The sequence below is a fragment of the Moschus berezovskii genome, chromosome 1 (genome assembly GCF_049115385.1).
Source record: "Moschus berezovskii isolate FMDL1 chromosome 1, NW_MosBer_1.0, whole genome shotgun sequence".
NCBI lineage: Eukaryota > Metazoa > Chordata > Mammalia > Artiodactyla > Moschidae > Moschus > Moschus berezovskii.
In genome coordinates this window covers 148,913,829-148,938,536 of record NC_142460.1, presented here as the reverse complement: position 1 = coordinate 148,938,536, position 24,708 = coordinate 148,913,829, and the positions used below count along the sequence as shown (strand labels likewise).

Sequence of the window (24,708 nt, the reverse complement as noted above, 5' to 3'; positions counted from 1 at the left end):
GGGGAGAGTAAAGATAATGGAGGAAAAGGCTTTGTCACACAGTAGGTGTCATTGACTAAGACAGAAATTCTGGCTCTTATTTGATTGGCCTTTGAACCATCTGTGCTGCAAGGGCTTAGTGAACCTTGGCCCAAAGCAAGTTCTCTCTTTGAAACTGCAAGCCGCCTTAAGGGCAGGGTTCTCAGCTTGGTCTCCATTCACCCAAACACTTACCTAAGGGAGCCTGTAAGGAAATGTCTGTGGAATGAGTAGCTGGGTGATGACAGAGGGACTGTGTAAATAAATTCACACTCCCTGGGTCAGGAAGATCCCCTGGAGAAAGAAATGGCACCCCACTCCAGTATTCTTGCCTGGAGAATCCCATGGATGGAGGAGCCTGGTAGACTACAGTCCATAGGGTCGCAAACAGTCTGACAAGGACTGAGCGACTTCCCTTTCACTTTCACCCATTTTAGATAGAGGGTCATTGTCATTTACTTTCTTCTAAGGACTCTGAAAAAGGTTTTGAGCTGTGTAAAGAGAGGCTCCATAGTCATTTATCAGTGAGGCAAGGACAACTAGGTCCCACCAGTGAGCTTCAAAGTTTCCCTCTCACTGAATGATCAAAACCCCTCTGGACATAATTAAGAACATTGAACTACATTATAATGCAAATATTCTTTAAGGAGGTGGGTCATTTTTTTCTGATTTCCGTAGCTGTGGTGTCCAAATACCCAGAAAAAGCTAGACTGTGTGTTATTTGATCTTCTTTTTCACCTCCTCCTCTGGCTTACATTACCTTAAGTTTACCTTTTAAATTCTTTATTTCCCGGCAAATACATTGAAAACTTTAGGTCCTGAGTGAGGTGTGGAATATGAGGTATGGAACATCAGGATTCATGTAGAAAATCAGAGCCTAGTCTGGAGCATTCTCTTTTGAAGAAAACTATTGCCCTCTACATGGTGAACTCCCTTGATCCTTCCTACATTCTGATGGGAATCAGTGGGTGCAACGTAGAACTGAGCCTATGGCTTGGGGAAGGGTGTCGCCCACATGTGCGGCTTACTGTGAACTGGATGCTGGAGTGTGCCTGGGCTAGGAAGGGCACGGCTTTGATTTAACTTCTGTTCTCATGACCTTGAGGGTAAATCTGAAGTCCTGTCAAGGCAGATGAGAAGGATCCAAATTCAAAGTCCAGAGGCCCAGGTTTAAGTCTCAATTTCATCTCTTAACTAGTTGTCAGGTTGTGAGCAAGATACTCCAAAGTTCTCCATGTCTTTCTTTCCTTCTCTTTTTTAATCCACAGAAAGAGACCAATAATGCCTAGCCTATCTTTCCCTGGAGATGTCTCAAAACATTACCCACAAAAGGTCTTAGAAAGGTACAGAGCAACTTTAGAGTTGACCATCTATGATTCAATTACATAACCATGTAACCTAGCAATTTCCTCATTTTAAAGCTAAGAAGACAGCTTTTTAGTGGAAAAGTCAATGTTCTTAATAATAGGAACTGGCAGATGGGTATTCCCCTTATTAAACTATTAATGCTAATCCCATTAATGTGACGGAGTTTTAGTTTTCCTTCTAGAGGATGAAGGTGTTTTAGAACAAGGCCAGGTAGTAAACGCTTTAGGTTTTGTAAATCATATAGTTTCTACTGCAGCATTCAATTCTGCCCTTGTAGCATAAAGATGGGGCTTCCCCGGTGGTGCTAGTGGTAAAGGACCTGCCTGCCAATGCAGGAGACATAAAAGATGTGGGTTGGATCTCTGGGTCAGGAAGATTCCCTGGAGGAGAGCATGGCAACCCACTCCAGTATTCTTGCCTGGAAAGTCCCATAGACAGAGGAGTCTGGTGAACTACAGCTCATGGGGTCTCAGAGTCCAACACGACTGAAGCGACTTTGCACAGCATAAAGCCATTTCCTTCTCCAAAATGCAGCACAGGCAGTATTAAAACGAGAGGTAGAGCTATGTTCCAACTTTATTTACAAAATTCATGTGGCCTAGACTTGGTTCAAAGGCCATAGTTCGCTGAATCCCCACTTTAGAATATCATAAAGGTATCACCAAGTTCCGGGCTTCCTCACATCCCCTGGCCGTACACACCATACTGCTGGCCTTAGATTTTAATGCAGCTCCAATTTGACAGCTAAGCAAACACAGAAGATGCCAAATCCAGAAAACCAGCAAGCCACGAGGTTATTCGGGCAGACATTTCACATCCCAAGATAGCTATTTAAACCTTGCACTTTCCTCAAAATCTTCTTTATAAAATAAAGCATTGTTTAAAATATAATATCCCAGTTTTAAAAATAAACCACAATTCTCCAGAGTGAAGCTGCTGATATTTTGATGGAAAAGAAGTAATAGTGCTTCCCAACTCCTAGAAATGCTTTACAAAAATGCACCCCAGCGCCAACTTCTTTATGTGATCCAATCTGAGTTTTGCTGTCCCATTATAAGAGTTAATCATTACCAAAGTTCATCACTGCTTTAAATGAAAGATCACCTATTGGTACAACTTACATTCTGTATGACTCCCCCTTAGGCATGCCACACCGGCGTATATGGAAATGTAGGGAAGCACTGTCAGAGGCCTACAGTTCAGTTCAGTTCAGTTCATTTCAGTCGCTCAGTCGTGTCTGACTCTCCGTGACCCCATGAATCACAGCACACCAGGCCTCCCTGTCCATCACCAACTCCCGGAGTTCACTCAAACTCATGTCCATCGAGTTGGTGATGCCATCCAGCCATCTCATTCTCGGTCGTCCCCTTCTCCTTCCGTCCCCAACCTTTCCCAGCATCAGAGTCTTTTCCAGTGAGTCAACTCATTGCATGAGGTGGCCAAAGTATTGCAGCTTCAGCTTCAGCATCAGTCCTTCCAATGAATACCCACGATTGATCTCCCTTAGAATGGACTGGTTGGATCTCCTGGCAGTACAAGGGACTCTCAAGAGTCTTCTCCAACACCACAGTTCAAAAGCATCGATTCTTCAGCGATCAGCTTTCTTCACAGTCCAACTCTCACATCCATACATGACCATGGGAAAAACCATAGCCTTGACTAGACGGACCTATGTTGACAAAGTAACGTCTCTGCTTTTTAATATATTATCAAGGTTGGTCATAACTTTCCTTCCAAGGAGTAAGGGTCTTTTAATTTCATGGCTGCAATCAGCATCTGCAGTGATTTTGGAGCCCAAAATAATAAAGTCTGACACTGTTTCCACTGTTTTTCCATCTATTTCCCATGAAGTGATGGGACCAGATGCCATGATCTTTGTTTTCTGAATGTTGAGCTTCAAGCCAACCTTTTCACTCTCCTCTTTCACTTTCATCAAGAGGCTTTTGAGTTCCTCTTCACTTTCTGCCATAAGGGTAGTGTCATCTGCATATCTGAGATTATTGATATTTTTCCCAGCAATCTTGATTCCAGTTTGTGCTTCTTCCACAGGAGGACATTTTTAAACTCTGGATCTCCATTTGCCTGCACTTGATTAAATGACTCATTGTCAACCTGGGAGCTGCCACCCTTTACCGTGTAGAACAGGCTAGGAGGGAAGTGAAGGTGAAACAAGCCTTTTATTCCTAGCTGTTTTTGTTCAGTTACTAAGTTGTGTCTGACTCTTTGTAACTCCATGGACCATAGCCCACCAAGCTGCTCTGTCCATGGGATTTTCCAGGCAAGAATACTGGAGCAAACTGCTATTTCCTTTTCTAGGAGACCTTCCTGACCTATGGATTGAACCTGTGTCTCCTGAATTGCAAGCAGATTATTTACTGCCAAGCTACCTGGGAAGCCCTTATTCCTACTTCTAAAAATGTGGATTTGTAGGGGTTTGAGGTGAAGTTTCACAGACCTTTGCTTAGGAATGATTTCATCCTCAGCCAAGTTACTTAACCTTTTTTGAGATTCTGAACCTCATTTTTTCCATCTAGAAAATGGATTAATATCTGCTTCATAGGATTAATTTGGGCTTCCCTTGTGGTTCAGCTGGTAAATAATCTGCCTGCAATGCGGAAGACCTGGGTTCAATCCCTGGGTTGGGAAAATGCCCTGGAGAAGGTACAAGGCTACCCACTCCAGTATTCTGGCCTGGAGAATTCCATGGACCACATAGTCCATGAGGTTGCAAAGAGTCGGACACAACTAAGCGACTTTAACTTTCACTTCACTAGGATTGATTTATAATGAGAGGCAAATAGCAGATATTCAGTAAATGATAGTTTTTCTCACTTTTCTGATATCCTCCTGTATACCCCAAATTTTGTTTGCTCTATTGTGAAGCTTTGTTTTACTCTCTTGTATCTTCCAGTGAACTGCCTCCGACTGTAATAAAAGTGTACAAGTACACAGAAGTCTCCAAATAAGAAAAGGCTGATGGTAGGAAAATTAATTGAACATGAAGAAACACAGTCCCCAGAGCAGTTCAGGGTCAGCAAATTCATTTTGTGTGTTTTCTTTGGGAAAAAGGGGCCTTCAGGTATGGTTTGAGAGTAGAGACTTTGTTGGTATGTAGACAGTAGAGACTTTGTTGGCTCTTGGTATTTGGTGGAAGTGCAATTAACGCTTTTCTCAACTAATAACTGATCATACTTGGATGTGATTTACTTCTGTATTAAGCATGAAAACTTCCTGGTGCTCTGCATAGGGAAGCAGCAAGGCTTCTAAGGAGAAGAAGCCATAATATCAGACAGAAACGGCACCACTTACACACTATTTATCTGTTACGTCTCCATTTTGTGAAACAGTTATGCAGATTCCTCCAACTGAAAATTGATCTGAAATAGGTCAGGAAAGGGCTTCCTTGGTGGCTCAGTTAAGGGATCTGCCTGCAATGAGGGGGAGCTGGGTTCGATCCCTAGACTGGGAAGATTCTCCGGAGGAGGGCATGGCAACCTACTCCAGTATTCTTGCCTGGAGAATCCCCAGGGACAGAGGAACCTGGCAGGCTGTGGTCTATGTGGTCCCAAAGAGTCGGACACAACTGAGCGACTGAGCACAGGTCAGGGAAAAGTTCAGTGGCTATTCTAGGCCAGATTCTGGCCAGTTTCTGGCAGATATTGAAACTCGTGGCTATCTTAACCAGATTCTCTTTAATTTCATTTTCTTTCTGGAAAGAAATGCCACTGTTGCACAGAATGTATGGATAGCAGCATGAAAGTAGGGACAATGGGGTAAAGAGAAGTTATGCTTCCCCAAGAAGTCTCTAAGTATAATGTATAGTGTACATGGTTTCCCAAGTACAAGGAAAAAGTAGGAGAGAAGAGTTTCACGAACACACAACAAAATTCACATACCTGAAAACATCATCATGTGCTGAAAGTTCCAGGGGATCTTGTGTTTCCGGCCTAGATTCAGGAGGAAGGAGAGGGGATATATGTTGCAGGCTCTGGCTACAAAAATTGCTACCTGTGGATAAGCGCAGGGAAATATTGAGGAAAATGTTGCTGCAATAAGTGTGATAGTCCTTATGTCCTTAAGCTTCTCTATATTATGATCCAGAAAACAGGAATAAACATGCTGATACATGTATGTCCAAATTGCTTCCAAAATTCATCTTTCAATGTCAGTTCCTTTCCAGAAATAATAGAGGACTCTGTCTTCTTTGAACATATACTTGGTTTAAAATTGTTAACCCAATACCATTTCAATCACCGTAAATTTTCTCATCACATTTATGTGGCTGATAACTGACTCTACGCTCAATTCTGCTGCAAAATGTGAGGCAGAGACCGTTCCAAGGCTGTGCCATTATCCTCTCAAGCAGCACTTGAGAAAGGATAAATGTGCTTTGGCTCACGATTATCATCTTACTTTCCATCAGTTTATACTCTCTAAATCTAGCAAGCTTCACTTATTTTTTTTTTCTTTTAGTGAATTTAATTTCGAGAGGAATTGCCTGTCTAAATGTATAAAACAACTTCTGCTTTAAGAGGCATTTCACTAAAATCCAAGCTATATAGGTTAAAAAAATCTATGAAAATACTGGTGGTAGTCATCTCTCCCCTTTTGACATCTTAGACATCTTCCCTGATTGTGCTAGTTTGTCCTCAAATGGGAGGAGTTATTTGGGAGAGAGGGAGCGTTCTTCTAAGATCTGGATGGAATTTGAAAATTTACTTCTCTGCTCAGTGAAAAGAGAACAAGAGGCCAGGGCTGGTGCCTAGTTGGACCAGGGCTTCCAGAGAGGAGTTGGCTCTCTTGGCTATTAGGATCATCTACCTGTGATCCCCGAGGGCATTGGTCCATTTTCCAACCAGGAACAAGGATAACAGCTGCTGACTATCCCTGGGAACATCCACTGTGGCTGAGTATCTTTTCTGATAGACATCCATCCCCTCTGGGAATGCTTAGATCCCAGACCTAGAGCAAGAAAAGCCCCCTGCATTAAAAGTGAGGTCTAGACTTTACCTGTTCTTTTACTTAAAGGAAAGAGGCTGTCTTATTAAACTTACACATACACAATGCTTAATATAGTGAAAGCACATTCATCATGGTAATGTGACTTGATCTTTACTCTGTCTATCCTTTTTACAAAGTCCTCACTGGAAAAAAGATTTTACCATCTTGCAGTGGAAGTATTTCTAAAGTTCTAAGGCCTGGCTGTCTTCTGAAACATTCTAATGCAGATTAAACATAAAAAATGGATTGACATAATTTTTATGTAAATGATTCATAATTTTAGTTAAACATATTTTGAATATTCAAAAACTGTCTTCCTCTTTCAGTTTTTTTTCCCTTTATTTCTTTCAGCAATTTCCAAACTTTATATCTTGAACCATAGACATTTAATAAAGGCCTTAATATTTCTTAGGGTGCTCTTCTCCTCTAACTCAAATTACTCACATGCTTTGAAATTGAACTTTGCAGTAAACCTGAGGAAAACAAACAGTTTAAAAGACTAATCCCTAAAGTTAAGTAGTTTGTTTTCTTCTCTCATCACCTTGTGTTCTATATTTCAAAGGATACAAAGGCTCCAAGTATGAAAAGAGCATTGAAGATATGATTCTGGAACGTGAACAGCGCCAGGCCCATGTAGCAGAAGATGACATTCTCAGCCAAGAAGTTCATAAATTCAAACAACTGGAAACAAAACAGGGAACAAAAGCCATGAATTACAACTCAGCTTTGAGTCCATTTAATTTCCTGTGGCTGTGTTTGGTGACTAGGTGGTCCTCCTGTATCTGGGAAGGCATCCTTAGGCTCAGCCTCTGGAGAGGCACAGGGGACCTGCCTATACTGGCCAGGCCAGCTGACTCTACCCTGGCATGCCACGTCCATGTCAACACCTTAGCCTCCTTTCCAACTGCAGGGCTGTCAGTGATATCCCAGGGTGAGATTTACCAGCATGATCCTCAATGGCACAATTCCTACCAGGATGACAGAATAGTCCCTCTTACAGAAACTGAAACTATGTGATTTGGTTAATGTGCACTATAGTGAATCATGCAAGAATGTTTCAGCCCCTTCTGTACATCACCCAGAAGGTGCACTTGAGTTCTCAGACCCTGGAAGAACTAAATTAAAAAAAAGCTTTAGCTAAATTATCTTCCTCAGGCAGGCAGGAGAGACAAACTTGGAAAACTTAGAAACTTGTGGTAAGGATGAATGTCAACTATATTTCAAGATTAGAATGATCAGTATATTTCAAACTTTAGACAATGAGACTCATTAAGTTGACTGATGTAGGTATATCCATTAAATGTCTACAATTTCTAGCTGGTAAAAAGAAAATGATTAATCCCAGGGATCAGTTTATTCAGCAAGAACACAATAGATACATCAAATTCAGTCAGAGGGATAGAGTAATAACATGTTATGCTGAGGGATGCTCCCAAGAGTTATTCTTAGACCATTAACTAAACAATTTAAGTTGAACATGAAAAACATTCTCCAACTTCCAGATTAGAAGTGAAAGGGAAATATGTCCAGGGGCTACAGCAAAGGCAGATTTGGAAGAAACAGTTTATGTTCCAGACTTTTCATTTGGAAGTTTCTGAAACTTCCTTCCCAGACCTACATAAATCACCATGTGAGGTAAACGTCTCTGGAGGCATTTCTCTTGACTTTTTAAGGACTCATTATTTTTTCATGTAATGTATTTACAGCCCCACAAATAATGCCCAATACCTGTTCACTGACAGTTGACAGAGAGAAAGCAGAATCTTGTCAGACACATTATTTAAAACCAGTAATAGAAAGAATGGATTAAAAAGACACAGCTCTTTCGGTCCAGGATGGTCTTCGTGCAGCGGTAGTGATCATCAATTATCCTGAGCACTCACTTTACACTCTAGGCCAGCCCATCTAAACAAACACTGTAACCCAAATAGCCATAGACAATGTGAAAATATGAAGGAAAATACAGGAGATGGGGGACACTTTGCTGTTCCATTATATCTTTACTTTTTCAAAAAGTGAGATTTGGCTGCTGCCTATGTGCCATAACACATCAGGCTGCTATAACAAAATCCTATGGACTGGGTAACTTGAACAACAGAAATTCATTTCTCATAATTCTGGAGGCTGGGAATTCTAAGATCCAAGTGCCGGCCAGTTTGGTTCTGATGAAGGCCGTCTTGCTGGCTTGCAAACAGCAACCCACTTGCTGTGTCCTCACATGGCAGAGAGAAAGGGATAACTTCCTTCTACTGTTTCTCCTTCTGAAGGTGCTAATCCCATTTATGAGCACACCACCCTCATGACCTAATTACCTCCCAAAGGCCCATCTTCAAGTGCCTTCACATTGAGGATTAGGGCTTAAACAAATGAATTTGTTGGGGGGAAGATGGGGGAAGATATTCAGCCCAGAGAGACTACCCAGTTTTTTACATTAATAATCACATTGCTGTTGTTATTCAGTTGTTAAGTTGTGTAGAACTCTTTGTGATCCCATGAACTGCAGCACTCCAGGCTTCCCTGTCCTTCACTATCTCCCTGAGTTTGCTCAAACTCATGTCCACTGAGTTGGTGATGCCATCTAACCATCTCATCCTCTGTCACCACCTTCTCCTCCTGCCATCAATCTTCCCCAGCATCAGTCTTTTCCAATGAGTAGGCTCTTTGCATCAGGTGACCAATGTATTGGAGCTTCAACTTCAGCAACTGTCCTTCCAATGAATATTCAGGGTTGTTTTCCTTTAGGATTGACTGGTTTGATATCCTTCTGTCCAAGGGCCTCTCAAGAGTCTTCTCTAGTACCACAACTCAAAAGCATCAGTTCTTTGATGCTCAGCCTTCCTTATGGTCCAACTCTCACATCCAAACATTACTACTGGAAAAACCATAGCTTTGACTATACGGACCTTTGTTGGCAAAGTGATGTCTCTACTTTTTAATGCACTGTCTAGGTTTGTCATAGCTTTAATAACCACATATCAAGGTTAAATGCATAGGTCCTTCCCTTCTTGGGTCCCCATCCCAAATGTATTTTACTCTAGAGAGGACATTTGCTGACTAGGATCCATTCAGCCTCTGCTTAGTGGTCATATCCCATTTTGTTTCTGGAGTCCACTTCTTTCCCCATTTTAAGACCAGTGCGTTTCATTCAGAAATGTGTGTGATGAATTCAGCTGTTATTAGCTGGAGTTAGGACTTCTGAATGTGAGATAGAAAATAAACAAAGTAAGTTAAAGAAACAAAAAATATGTTTGTATATGTGTGAATCCATCAAGTGTATTAACATATAATGTACACAAAGCTTGTTCACTTCACTCTACAGACATTTGACATTTGTATTAATTTTTTATCACAAACATGTTACTTTCAGAATTTAAAAAAAACTGAATTAAACTACAAGAAAGAAAAATATCGAAGTAATATATTAATACATATATATGGAATCTAGAAAAAATGGTATTGATGAACTTATTTAAAGGACCGGAATAGACATAGAGAAGAGACTTGTAGACACGGTGGCAGAAGGAGAGGGTGGGACACATTGAAAGAGAAGTATGGCCATATATACACTACCATGTAAAAGAGAGAGCTAGTGGGAAGCTGCTGTGTAACACGGGGCGCTCAGTTCAGTGCTCTGTGATGACCTAGATGGGTAGATGGAAGGGGTGGGAGGGAGGCTTCAGAGGGAGGGGATATATACATACTTACAGCTGATTCACACTCTTGTATGGAAGAAACTCACACAACACTATAAAGCTATTATCCTTCCATTAAAAATGAAAACTTAAAACATAGAGTAGAATAAGATATTTCCCAAATATTTTCTTCCTTTAGCCTTGCGTTCACAGCAATGCTTCATCCTTTTAGTTGAAATTATCAAGCATCCTTATCTGTGTGTGTGCTCAGTCACTCAATTGTGTCTGATTCTTTTGTGGCCGTATTGACCGTAGCCCGCCAGACTCCTCTGCCTGTGGGATTCTTCAGGCAAGAATACTGGAGTGGGTAGTCCTTCCCTTTTCCAGGGGGTCTTCCTGACCCAGGAATTGAACCCATTTCTCGTGCATTGGCAGGAGGATTCTTTACACTGAGCCTTCAGGGCAGAAATCATGCAAAATGCTACATAAATCTGACTGTATTTTTATATAATTTGCTTTCACTACCTCAATAATATTTATAAGCCTCTTTCCATGGCAATAAATTTGAATCTACTAAACAATTTTTCATGGCAGCACAATCTCTTTGTATCTTCATATCAAATTTTATTTCACTGTGTTCATTATTACCCATTATTAGACATTTGGTTGTTTCAGATTTTCCCCTTATAAACAAAACTGCATCGAGCATCTTCACACAAACCTCTTTCCTCAGCTGAGTGACTATTCCTTAGGTGAAATATCCAGATATGGGCTACTTCTATCAAAGGACATATGTTAATTTTTCTTTTTCAACATACTACCAGTCTGCCTATCAGATTATACCAATTTTCATCTCTAACAATGGTGTGGAGGCTGTGTTTTCCTCATATTCTTGCCAAAATTAATTTTTATCAATAAAAAAAAACCTTTGACGATCTGATAGACTCATTTTAAATTGTAGCTGGTTGTTAGAATTTTAAAAGAGATTCCCTTCAAAGCAAGGCAGCAGCCCTGATTAGCACTCCTTTGTCTATTTATATCATGTAACAAAATTCCTCTGAATGAACAGGCTTCATAATAACTTCCTTCCTGGGGCACTTAATGAAAATGTGTGGGCAAATTCAACGTTGTGTTTCACATGCAAAAATCTCCTGAAGATACATTTCAGAAGGAGAATCTACATTAAGTTCTACTGCAGAAGTCCCCAACCTTCGGGATCTAAAGCCTGATGATCTAAGGTGGAGCTGATGTAATAAAAATAGAGATAGAGTACACAATAAATGTAATGTGCTTGAATCATCACAAAACTACCTCCCATCCTCTGGTCCATGGAAAACTTGTCTTCCACAAAACTGGTCCTCTGTGCAAAAAGACTACTGGCCAAGCTGACAGAAGCAACCAATTTGGTCATTAAACCGTCATCGCCCCAGTCTGGCCCAGAGTAGTCAATTACCAAGGAAATAGATTTATTGGTCAATTTTGAAAACATAAAGAACAAACTCTACCCCCAAACCAATAAGAGTAGTAACAATAATAACAACAAATGTCAAAATAGTTGATATAGTATTCAATATGAATAACCTTGAATCTACTTCCTTCCCATTCAGGGTCAATGAAAAATAACTTGAATTAACATTTTATTTATCTAGTACAGTAAACAACATTTGTTTTATTTCCACTAATTCACAGTTTGTGAGCATTTGGCAGGGACTCAGGTTTAAAATAATATTTGCTTGGGAAAGCTTTTCTTCAGGAGAAAGAAGCAAGTTAATAGTGCAAACAAGACTAGGGGACTATTTAAACTGCATAAGAGGACAATCTATCTTTAAAAGTTCTAAAGTTCATGGTAACCACTCCTATGTTAATTAAACAACTTAATATGGTCAACAAATCATGTTTTTTACAGACTTCTTTGATACTATGTTTTTTATTTGGTGTTACTTATTGTAATTACTTGAAAGTAAGAAAAAATCATATCTGTTTTATTTATTTATTTATTTTGAATTGATATTGGCTGTATTGAAGATTTTACACATGATCATTTTTCAAGTATTACTACAACCTTTTACACAAAGAATCCTCCAGAACTTGAATTCTTTTGGATCAAAAAAATCATACCAACTCTAAACATGAAAGCAAGGGAAGGAAAACCTGGTGCCATGGTGAAGCATTTCTTTTTTATTATATATCTGTTTTATAAAATATGTTTATTATTAATTCTGATTGATTCTTTCTCCTAATAGTGAAAGAATGAAACTACCATATTACTCTGGTTCATGTGCAGAAATATTACAGCATTTCACTACACCCAGATTAACTAACACTAATTAAATTCACATGGACTCCTCAACGCGGCCTCTATTTGACTTAGTAAAGTTTGGGCCAACATATTGACTTTCATCTACTTGTCCAAGTAGTGCACTGAAATTCATTTTAATTTGGATGTTAAAGAACCTACAAGTATGTAATAAAAGTGAAAGTAAAGAAAGAACTAAATGCATTATTTTATTTTTTCCACAATTTTGTCCTGGGATTAATTTTTTTGTTTGTTAATAAAAGTTGCCTTTATTTTTAACTGGAAGCCTTCTTTAGAGAATACCTCAGATTTTGTTTGTTATATGTTATTGGGTATATCTACAACTGTTCTGAACAAACTGGACTGTGTGTGTGTTCAGTTGCTTCAGTTGTGTCCAGCTCTTTGTGACCCTATGGACTGTAGCCCACCAGGCTCCTCTGTCCATGGGATTCTCCAGGCAAGAATACTGGAGTGGGTTGCCATACCCTCCTCCAGGGTATCTTCCTGACCTGGGATTGAACTCACATCTGCCTGTGTCTCCTGCATTGTAGGCAGATTCTGTACCCACTGAGACACGTGAGAAGCCAACTAGAGTACCAATAAACAATTTTTATTACTATATTTGGGGGATTTGCAAACAAACATTATAATATATTCTATTAGAATTATAAACTTTTGCTCCTAGGATTATAATACTTGCTTGGTCCTAAATCCTGAGGGAATCTGTTCAAGATGAACCCAATGATTCCTATGGGCTCTAGAGGTAAGCATTGGAGATGAATTGTGCTGAAGACCTGTGATCTTTACCACCAGGACAGATGCTTTCTTGCCAGTCAAGATCATGGTACTCAGAGTGAAGACTATCCTTACGAAGCCAAAGATTTATAAGCACAAGATTTACAAATAAGTACAAGTGCAATCTTTTGAGGTCCTTTTCTAGATTTAGGACATTGTAATAGTATCAGTGGGCTTCCCTGGTGGCTCAGTGGTAAAGAATTGCCAATGCAGAAGACATGGGTTCGATCCCTGGGTCAGGAAGATCCTCTGGAGAGGGAAAAGGCAACCCCCTCCAGTATTCTTGCCTGGGGAAACCCATGGCAAGAGCTGGCAGGTTATAGTCCATGGGGTTGCAGAAGAGTTGGACATGACATAACAACTAAATAATAACAACAAAATAATATCAGTATTACTATTATACTTCTAAAACAGTAATAATGCCAATGGGACTCACTTTGTAGGATTTGTGCTCGGGAATGTGTTAAAGGCTTTCAAAAAATTTAACAATTCACGTTATTATAAGAAGAAAACTCATAAATTGATACTATTATTTCTGTTTTACAGTTGGGACAACGGCACTTGACCATATTAACGCATTTGTCCACATAAAACACAATAAAGGGAAGAACTGAGCTGTCCTGAGTTTTATCCAAAGTCCACACTCCCTCTGCCAGACGACACTGCCTCTCCACTAGATAAGATCCAGGTTCAGGGACAGCAAGATGTTTGCTAGTACAGTTAATAATAGCATTGGTGAATACTTGTAACACATGAGAGTCTACAAAGCAGAGTTTCATACATCTTGTTTGACCATCAGGGCAGTTCTTTGTTGGTAGGGAAGATACCTGTAATTCTGATCATGTTTTTTTTTTTAAGTAAGAAACCCAAAAGGTAAATTTCTTTGTACCCAACTAGTGGAAGCAGGGGGTGACTTAAGATAGGGGATACGTTTCTCCCCACAATGTCTATTTACCATCCCCTCCAATCCAATCCTTCTAACTCTTTCTTCCTCTCAAAAAACAAAAGTAAAACCAAAGGTCTTGCAATGCCCTTGTAACATCAAGACAAATCTCCTTTCCTATCACCTCTTTTCCCCTTAGAGAAATTTCTGGACTGTGTCTTATATAATGACTGTACAGTTGTATAATATTGCTATACATATATTGTGTATTTTTATATCTATATCTTTCTATGGCCTAAAATAAGACAAACTTCGTGCAGTGTCTCTGCCCCATTTGCAGGAGGTGGGCTTCAAATCCAAGATCAGATGCTACAAGTTCAGGGCTCTACTGGTCCTGTAGGAAAGGCCATTCACAGGGCTTGAGTGTTCAGAGAGCTGCATCTTTGTCATTTCTTTGAGAATTTTGGGGTTCCCTAGGCACTCCTGGCTGCTACCCAGCCCTCTCCCATCCCCTGTATTTTTCATTGTCTTCCTTTAAACTTAATTTGACTTTTTAAAAACATGAGACTTCCAAAAGCACAGCCTATAAAAACATAGCAAAACACATTTTAAGAAGATGAATAGGCATCATTAAGTAAGTAAAGCTAATATAGGAAAGAAATGTAGTTACAGCTACAAGGAATTGAGCTTCATTAAACTGAATAAATACTGTAGTCAGATTGTCTTGAAATCCTTGAGCTTATAACTTAAAGGGAAGGTTATTTTCTATGAGTCTGCTAAATTACTTTAGCCAGTAAACACTGATAATAGTGTTCTTATTTCTGGAGATTTTCTACTTTTGATTCTCTCTGGTTTGGGAGGCTATTAAGGGAAAAGTACAGAGTTTTATAAGGTTGCATTTAAGTTAATGCACCATTAGGTTAAGAATATCTTCTCAAGTCTGCAACTTCAAAGTGCTTATTATCATGATATTGATCAGGAATATCAGTTCCCCACATAAGACTGGCCTTAGATCTATTTCAATGAATGGAAACACACACACACACACACAGCCTAAAATATAGGGAACATCAATTCCAAAGCCAAAGTTACTTTGTGATGCATGTAGTCCAGACGTCTAGCCAATGCTTGATTGCTCCAACACTCTTGGTTAGGGCTCTCTGGCTTATAATTGAACATGGCCAAAGGCAGAAACCTCACCTCTTATCGAAGGAAGCAAATGGCATTTCTGGATATCTGTAACAGTAAGAGGGGCTTCCCAGATAGCACTAGAGGTAAAGAACCTGCCTGCCAATGCGGGAGACATAAGAGATGGAGATTCAATCCTTGGGTTGGGAAGATCCCCTGGAGGAGGGCATGGTGACCCACTTCAGTATTCTTGCCTGGAGAATCCCATGGATGAGGAGCCTAATGGGCTAAGTCCACAGGGTCACAAAGAGCATAACTGTTGGAAGATCTTTCCTTTCATTGAGTTGAAATTTGGTTCTCTTATCACTTTCAACTGTTCCTCCTACTTCTACTTCTTCAGCTCATAAAAAATAAGAGTCAAGTAGGGTATCATTTTATTTCATCCTGCTTGCTCTAACAGCAGAAAAGGGATTTCTACCAGAAGAGTTGCAGTTTAGGTAACCTTAGACAGTAACTGCCACTTTTCATCCTACTGTCTTATTTGTCTTGAAAGTAAACATTTTGCTAGAAGCTTGTGGTTGGCACATGGGGCCTCTAGTCTAGAATATCTGCAAGGGCTGGGGGCCTACAGTGACCAGAACTATGTTCAAATAAATGTCCTCCAGAAGGATCTTCTCAGCAAATCTAATAGTATTGTCTTTCAGAGGAAAAAAGGGAGACATGGCACAGCATAATTAATTTCTCAGTGGCCTTGCCAATAAATAAAAAAATTAACTAATGAAACAATGTATTTTCTCTGAAGAAATTAAAACTATGCTAAAAAAAAACTCCAAGAGAAACACTGATATTGTTAGGCATCGACAAAATATACATATTATCAAAAATATTAAAGCTTAATATCCATTTCTTCTACTTTCTACATTCAGCTATTCTTAATCTTTCTTATACATTGTGTGCCTCTTTTTATCTTTATAATTAGCCTATGATGAATTCTTTCTTGCATGGGAGTGTGAAGAATGTATACACAAAGGAAGATTTCTAATGATTTCATTTCTTTATGTAGGTCTCTGAGTTGAATACCAATACCCCAGCCCTTGCCACTGATATGAGGGACAAAATCCACTACATGACTGAAACTACACCATTCCATCCACCATGAGGACTGTGTGGTCTTTCTACATGAAGATTTGTCACTGGCAAATAAATTGAATATTGAGCCACAACACTGTGAGCTTTATGCTGTCCCATTTCCTTAATGAAAGTGTTGCAAATTAAAATGCCTAGGACTGGGGACATTATTCAGTGTTGTTTTACGATCAGCTATTTCACAATGTAATTCACAGAGTATCGGGACAAATGAAAACACTGGAGCCAAACCAACTGAGAAAGGCTTTGCCTCAATTTTGAGAAGTTGAAGCATGGTTTGGAAATAACAGTTGTATCACTGACTTGAAAATTTCCAGTTTCTTTGCTTCACTTTATGTTACTCCCAATAAAAACTGTCATTTTTGTCAGTGTATCTATCATATTTCAATCCCTTTGATAACTTTCTGAATTAGCTAATTTTGAGTACTTTACTACAACGGTACAACAGTAACCAGAACATCTCAGAAAAAAACCCAAAAAACTATTTTACCACTCTTACCCCATCTTCTATTTTTAAGGGAAGACAATTTGAAAACTAATTCAACTGATTTGCTATTTAGCCTGAGTTTGGCTATTGCCAAACTCTTTCTTCAACTTTTCTTTTTGCTTTGAGGTCATTTTTTTGTACAATACATGGAGATAGATAGTTTACAGTTTAGAATGTAAAGAGGTGCAGATTGTTTTCTTGTGTATTTCAAAATGATTTTAAGTCTGACACAAGTATATAACACTATATGTAAATAGTAATATTCAATATTCAAGTTCTTAATATTTTTGTTTTCCAGATGGTTAGAGAGTTCATTAATTTGACTGACAAAGGAAAGAAAAAATTACAGCAAAAGGTTAAAATTGTTTTCATTATGAAGAAGAGTTTGAATTCAATTTATGAACTATGGCAGATTAGATTATGTAAAGGCATTCAACAGAAGGCTTGAAGCTTAGAGTAGAACATTGATTGTGTTAAACATGATAAGAAACTGGAACATGTGAAAGAGTTTATAAATCAGAGAAATCAATGAAAATGAAGACAAAAAATATATGACATTTGAATAATGCCACTTAATTAGAAAACAGCTACCAAATGATTTTTATGAAGACATATAAATCAATAACCATAAATCAATAGCTGATGAAAATTAAGCTTGCTTGACTTGTTTCTTTGTGAGAGTTAAAGTGTGGTGAGGGTAGATTGTCACAGTTTGTATTGAACTCCAGAAAACTCTTATTTTACACTGATTAACTTTGTTGAGCTTTCTTTTTCAGCAAGATTCATTAAGCTCCCTCCTTAAGGTCTCTTTGTATTGAAACTACTACATATTCTTGACAATATAGGTAAAATGTCAAAAATTATGAATTATTACAGTACAAGAATGTATTTCTCTTTGTTTCCAAAGAAGGCAGTTCTATTTTCACATAAGAACCATGCATGCAGAAATCTAATCTGAATGAAAGTTTTAGCTTTGACTTACTTTGGTGCTTTAGAGCTAATTTTATTTTGTTTCCAAACTGTTTAGGCACTTCAAAGTTACCCCACAAAGATCCTGAAAAAAGTTCTTTTGGGCTACGTGTGTTTTTTCGATGATGTTCAGAATGAGTTTGTACACAAAATAAATCATGAACATATATGGAGGAAAAGACTGTGCCAGAAAGCACGATGACCAGTGCCTTCTGCACAGCAAATGCTGACGGCACCAGATTACTCTCCAGTTGCCCAAGTCACTCCTACACCCACCACATAAATTTTTAGGCTTAACAAGAGTCAATTCCATTACTCCCAAAGTCTTATACGTTTGCTTTAAACTGGTATTCGTAACTGTTAATTTATCTATGTAGATTAAATGTGACTATGAAAAAGAATTGTTTTCCAAAACACTAAGTCAAATGTGTAGAAAAGATGTGGTAAAATTAGTTGCATAAAAAATGATACTAAAATAGTAGTGAGCAGGACAACTGTAAAATGTTACAAAAATACACTGAAATACAGAAGGAGTCAACTTAGATACTTTGTGCATGTCTTTTAATTCTTGGCTCTGAATTAAAGACACAGAAATAGAAACTGGAAGTTCTGGTAGATACATTTTGAGTGTGCTTTGTGCAAGAAAGAGATCCTAGAACTTTAAGATTCAAAGAAAAAGCACTGACTATCAAAAGATTGGCAAATTAAGATGCATTTATGTAAGTGAAAAATGTTGAAGGTATTTGTGTCATTTAAAACTGACTCCTTGCTTTAAGTGACTTTTCCCTTAATTGACTGATTCCAATTTTGTTTTGGGCTTCCCTGGTGGTTCAGATGGTAAAAAGTTTGCCTGTAATACAGGAGCCCTGGGTTCAATCCCTGGCCTGGGAAGATCCTCTGGAGAAAGGAAGGGCAACCCACTCCATTCTTGCCCAGAGAATTCCATGGACAGAGGAGCCTGGCGGTCTACAGTCCATGGGGTCGCAAAGAGTCAGACAGGACTGAGGAACTTTTACTTCACTTCGATTTTGTTTTAGATAAAAGTGGTGTCCATTTTTCTCTATTTTAACTTTTTTTGTGTTTAATATTTCCATTTATTTTTACAACATCTTGTACCTGTCCCAAATTACTAATATTCTCTAATATTTTATATCTAATATCTTTATCTATCTTTAAATATCTTTATCTAATATCTGTCTTTAATATTTGTTATCTCTCCAATATGCCTATTTTAAGCTATCAACTTGCCTGTTTCAGTAGTTTTGCTTCTTGTGATCCATGTCCAGATTTTAGTCTCTGTTTTTCAGTGGCGGTTCTCTTGGGCATCTGGTTATTTTGGCCTGTGAGCTCACATAATCCTGGGGTCAACTCTGTCTGCAAATGTTACGAAGAAATGTTACGAGGAACACACACTAGAGTGTTCCTTCAGAGATTTTTAGGAGATGGATGTGCTCCATAGTGGAGAAAGCCTCCAGCACCATCAGATTTTAGATCACCCCCAAACTGAACTGAGTTCACTCCTCTGGCAATTCCTCTGTCAAGGACTGACCCTTAAATCCTTAGAACATAGCAACACTGGTGAGAGGCAGTCTCTCTAGGTTATTTTCCATCAGACGGGAATTTAGAGGCACAGGAGATGAAGGAGAGGATGCTCAAGGGCAGGGCAACTGGTCATCTTCCGAAACCTTCATCAACTTCTTCACAACCCAGATGCTACTCCTGATATGACAATGGATGCCTGAGGTTATTGCAATGAGGCAGATGAAGGTCAGTCCAAAATAATGAGAGCAACAGTGAACACAGAAGTTAACATCTCGAACCGATCCTCCCCTCGGGCTCCTGCTTTGGCTGCTGTGCAGATGTGGCCCCTTTCCACACCACATCAAGACTACCTCTTACCTCTCCAGGTGTTCTTATAGTTTTTATGACTTGCTTGGTTCCATGCTTTTTCTCAATTACATAGTTTATTCATGTCTCATTTGGGAGGAAGGAGTAGCTAAAGCTAGTTTGCTCTCTTGTCATTGGTGAGGTTTTTTTTATTATTATTTTTTATTAATAAAATTAAAATTGCTGATTGAGAATGATAAATGCTATTGAAGGACTCTCCTCCATAGCGGTTTCTGAATTTAACTTCAGCCAAATTACTGTAGCGCCTGCTCAAGGCAAAACTGGGTATATGATGCAGCCTGTGGTTTATGTCCCCAATCTTTCTGTTTGTAAGCACTTCCTCCCTTTCCATGGGTGAGGAAATCACATGTTTCAGACTTTCAGGGACCAACCTATTTTCAGATACTTTGTTCCCTTGTCCCCATCTAAGTACTATTGTGCTTTTCTATCATCCATTCAAATTTTGGTTTGGAAAACAAAGTTACTCTACCTGAAGAGATCTGATTTCTTCATACTGAAGACCCTAGAATTTTGGCTTTGTAGAATCAAACTGACAACTCAGAAAAATGGATAAGTCACACACAAGTAATTTCTTAAAGAAGATAGGCAGATGACCCCAAAACTAATCTGCAAGCTTCAGAAGGGCACCAAGCATAATTGTTGTGTTTGTCATTGAATACCAACTTCCAGCAGAGAGTATAGCATATCATAATGCTCAATAGTGATATCTATTGAATAAATGAATAAAAAGGGAACTTCCTTTTTATTTTCCAAATTTATATTCCAAATTCATTTGGGAATTTTCTTTTGTCACTGTAAGTTTGCACAATCTTCCTTTATGGATATTTAGGAAAATATAATACAATTTATAGGATGTTAAACCTTGATCTAAACAATTCTACTTCTTGGAATTTTTCCTAAGCAAACAATGTTCTAAGTATATATAGATTACATCAAGATGTTCAATGCCCAAGATAAAAAGATATAGAGAAAAGCCAAAACATACATCAAAAGAAGAATACTTAAAAATTTTTTAAGAGATTAAACTTCTAAAGGTTCACCACCATGTATGATGTTTCCTATGGCTTTTATCAGATATGTTTTATCCATAAATAAATTTCTTCCCTTATATACTTTGCCAAGAATTTAAAAAATAAATATGTGTTGAATCTTTCATATTCAATATTTTTTCTATATCTACAGAGATATTTTCTTTTCATTTGTTAAATTATACTCATGGGCAAGCTAAGTTGCTTCAGTTTTGTTCAATTCTTTGTAACACTATGGACTGTGTAGCCCACCAGGCTCCTCTGTCCTTGGGATTCTCCAGGCAAGAATAACTGGAGTGGGTTGCCATGCCCTCCTCCAGGGGTTCTTCCCGACCCAGGGATTGAAAATGTATCTCTTGCAGCTCCTGCATTGGCGGGTCCTTTATCACTAGCACCTTTACCACTATAATTTGGGGGAAGCCCAAACTATACTTACAATATGCTAATATTAGAGCATACTTAACATTCCTGGGATAAATCCAGTTCAGTCATAATGTGCTTGTTTTTACATTGATTAATTTTTCTTGCTGATACTGTGTTCACAACATTTGCATCTATGTTCATAAATGAGATCAACATGTATTTTCCATTTTTATTACAGCCATTGACTTTTATTTCAGGAGTATTATAATAACTTCATTAAATGATTTGGGGAACATTCCTCCTTTATCTTTTTTCTTAAACAGGTTATATAAAAATCAAATGATCTGTTCTTTGAAAGTTAAATAGAACTCACCTATGAAACAACTTGGGCTTTGTATATTTTTTGGTGAATAGATTTTTAGCAACAGATTCAATTTCTTTAAGGTCGATGCAGCTTTTTCCCCCTTCAGACAGTTTTGATAAGTTCCATGTTTCTAGGAAATTATCCATTTCATCTCAGTTTTATATTTATTTACATTAGTTGTGAATGTCATATTCTCATCTTTGTAATCTCCAAAGCACCTGTGATTATGTCCTCCTTTTCTTTTCTAACATTGTTAATTTTTATTCTCTTTTTTTGCCTTATTGTCTATTTTGTTGGTTTTTTCAGTTTCTTTGTTTTGTTTTTGCTATTGTTCTGATTTTTAGGCTGCACAGCATGTGTCATCTTAGTTCCCCACCAGAGGCTGAACATGTGTCCCCTCTGTTGGGAGTGCAGAATCTATGGGACCTCCAGGGAAGTCTCCTTATTGGTTTTTTCAAGGAGACAAGTTTTGGTTTTTGTTGATCTTCTCTACTGCAGTTTTTTTTTTCTATTTTTTTTTCTACTTTTATCTTTATTTTTAACTTAATTTTGTTCTTTGGACTTGTTCTTCTTGTTCCTTTTCTCACCTCTTAAGTTGATATTCTAACTCATTAAATTCAAGTTCTTTGTAGTTTTTAATATAAACACTAAAGGCTATAAAAGCTCTAATTTCATTTAAGTACTACATTTAATTAGCTTCAAACTTTGGTATGCAGCTTTAATTATATTTCTTTTGCAAAAGAAAATATAATTAAATAAGCAATAAATAAATATGCTTAAAAATAATTAGAACATTACAGATAGAGACCCCTTTGACTATTCCTCCTGGCCCCATCCCATGTAGTCTATTCTACCTAGAAAGATATACTCATTAAAATATTATTTTTGTATGTTTTCCAAAAATGGTATCATTTTGAAGATATTCTGACGGAAAATATGGTACTATTTTGAAAATTTGCTGACTGTAGATTTCAGTTCAGTTCAGTTCAGTTCAGTCGCTCAGTCGTGTCCGACTCTCCGCGACCCCATGAATCACAGCACGCCAGGCCTCCCTGTCCATCACCAACCCCCGGAGTACACTCAAACTCATGTCCACAGAGTCGGTGATGCCATCCAGCCATCTCATTCTCCGTCGTCCCCTTCTCTTCCCGCCCCCAACCTTTCCCAGCATCACAGTCTTTTCCAGTGAGTCAACTCGTCGCATGAGGTGGCCAAAGTATTGGAGTTTCAGCTTTAGCATCAGTCCCTCCAATGAACACCCAGGATTGATCTCCTTTAGAATGGACTGGTTGGATCTCCTTGCAGTATAAGGGACTCTCAAGAGTCTTCTCCAACACCACAGTTCAAAAGCATCAATTCTTCGGCGATCAGCCTTCTTCACAGTCCAACTCTCACATCCATACATGACCACGGGAAAAACCATTGCCTTGACTAGACGGACCTTGGTTGGCAAAGTAATGTCTCTGCTTTTTAATATACTATCAAGGTTGGTCATAACTTTCCTTCCAAGGAGCAAGCGTCTTTTAATTTCATGGCTGCAATCAGCATCTGCAGTGATTTTGGAGCCCCAAAAAATAAAGTCTGACACTGTTTCCACTGTTTTTCCATCTATTTCCCATGAAGTGATGGGACCAGATGCCATGATCTTTGTTTTCTGAATGTTGAGCTTCAAGCCAACCTTTTCACTCTCCTCTTTCACTTTCATCAAGAGGCTTTTGAGTTCCTCTTCACTTTCTGCCATAAGGGTAGTGTCATCTGCATATCTGAGGTTATTGATATTTCTCCCAGCAATCTTGATTCCAGCTTGTGCTTCTTAAAACTGCATATAAGTTAAATAAGCAAGGTGACAATATACAACCTTGACGTACACCTTTTCCTATTTGGAACCAGTCTGTTGTTCCATGTACAGTTCTAACAGTTGCCTCCTGACCTGCATACAGGTTTCTCAAGAGGCAGGTGAGGTGGTCTGGGATTCCCATCTCTTTCAGAATGTTCCACAGTTTATTGTGATCGACACAGTCAAAGGCTTTGGCATAGTCAATGAAGCAGAAATAGATGTTTTTCTGAAACTCTCTTGCTTTCTCCATGATCCAGCGGATGTTGGCAATTTGATCTCTGGTGCCTCTGCCTTTTCTAAAACCTGCTTGAACATCTGGGAGTTCACGGTTTACATACTGCTGAAGCCTAGCTTGGAGAATTTTGAGCATGACTTTACTAGCGTGTGAGATGAGTGCAATTGTCCGGTAGTTTGAGCATTCTTTGGCATTGCCTTTCTTTGGGACTGTAGATTTACACATCACTAATTTAACAGATAAAATTGCCCACTGAGTATATTTTTTTACCTTTTCATGAGCAGTTTATTGGAATATCTGTTTTCCTAAAACCTGAAAAACATCTAGTTTGATAGCTTTTGAAAAGCTTGCCAGCTTCATAAATATTACCTTAATATTGCTTTATTTCTAGTCCTGATTTATGGTGAGTTTGGGCAGCTTCTCCTATTTCTTGACCAGTCAGAATTCCTGTTCAGTGAATTGTCTACCTTTTTCCCTAATAATTTTCATTAGATTTTTGTTTTAAATTAGTTTTATTATATATATAAAGTAGATAATATGGAATATTTATAACTATGAAACATAAAATAGATAATATAACATAGGTCTATACATTTTTTCAGAGAACTAGAACAAATAATTTCACAATTTGTATGGAAATACAAAAAACCTCAAATAGCCAAAGCAATCTTGAGAAAGAAGAATGTTAACTGGAGGAATCAATCGGTCTGACTTCAGTCTCTACTACAAAGCCACAGTCATCAAGACAGTATGGTACTGGCACAAAGACAGAAATATAGATCAATGGAACAAAATAGAAAGCCCAGAGATAAATCCACGCACCTATAGACACCTTATCTTTGACAAAGGAAGCAAGAATATACAACGGAGGAAAGACAATCTCTTTAACAAGTGGTGCTGGGAAAACTGGTCAACCACTTGTAAAAGAATGAAACGAGAATGCTTTCTAACACCATACACAAAAATAAACTCAAAATGGATTAAAGATCTAAACGTAAGACCAGAAACTATAAAACTCCTAGAGGAAAACATAGGTAAAACACTCTCCAACATAAATCACAGCAGGATCCTCCATGACCCACCTCCCAGAATATTGGAAATAAAAGCAAAAATAAACAAATGGGACCTAATTAAAATCAAAAGCTTCTGCACAACAAAGGAAACTATAGCAAGGTGAAAAGACAGCCTTCAGAATGGGAGAAAATAATAGCAAATGAAACAACGGAAAGAATTAATCTCAAAAATATATA

The 24,708-nt window shown here is 38.3% G+C and overlaps 1 protein-coding gene across 1 annotated transcript in view; it reads right to left on the bottom strand.

Moving 5' to 3' along the window:
- SLC9A9 (solute carrier family 9 member A9) overlaps positions 1–24,708 on the bottom strand; it is a 678,791-nt gene that overhangs the window by 243,196 nt on the left and 410,887 nt on the right. The window contains exons 10-11 of the mRNA XM_055412241.2: positions 6,955–7,068; positions 5,283–5,394 (exon numbers count right to left, since the gene is read on the bottom strand). Of these exons, the coding sequence (XP_055268216.1) occupies positions 5,283–5,394; positions 6,955–7,068 (226 nt within the window). The remainder of the gene's footprint in view (positions 1–5,282; positions 5,395–6,954; positions 7,069–24,708) is intronic.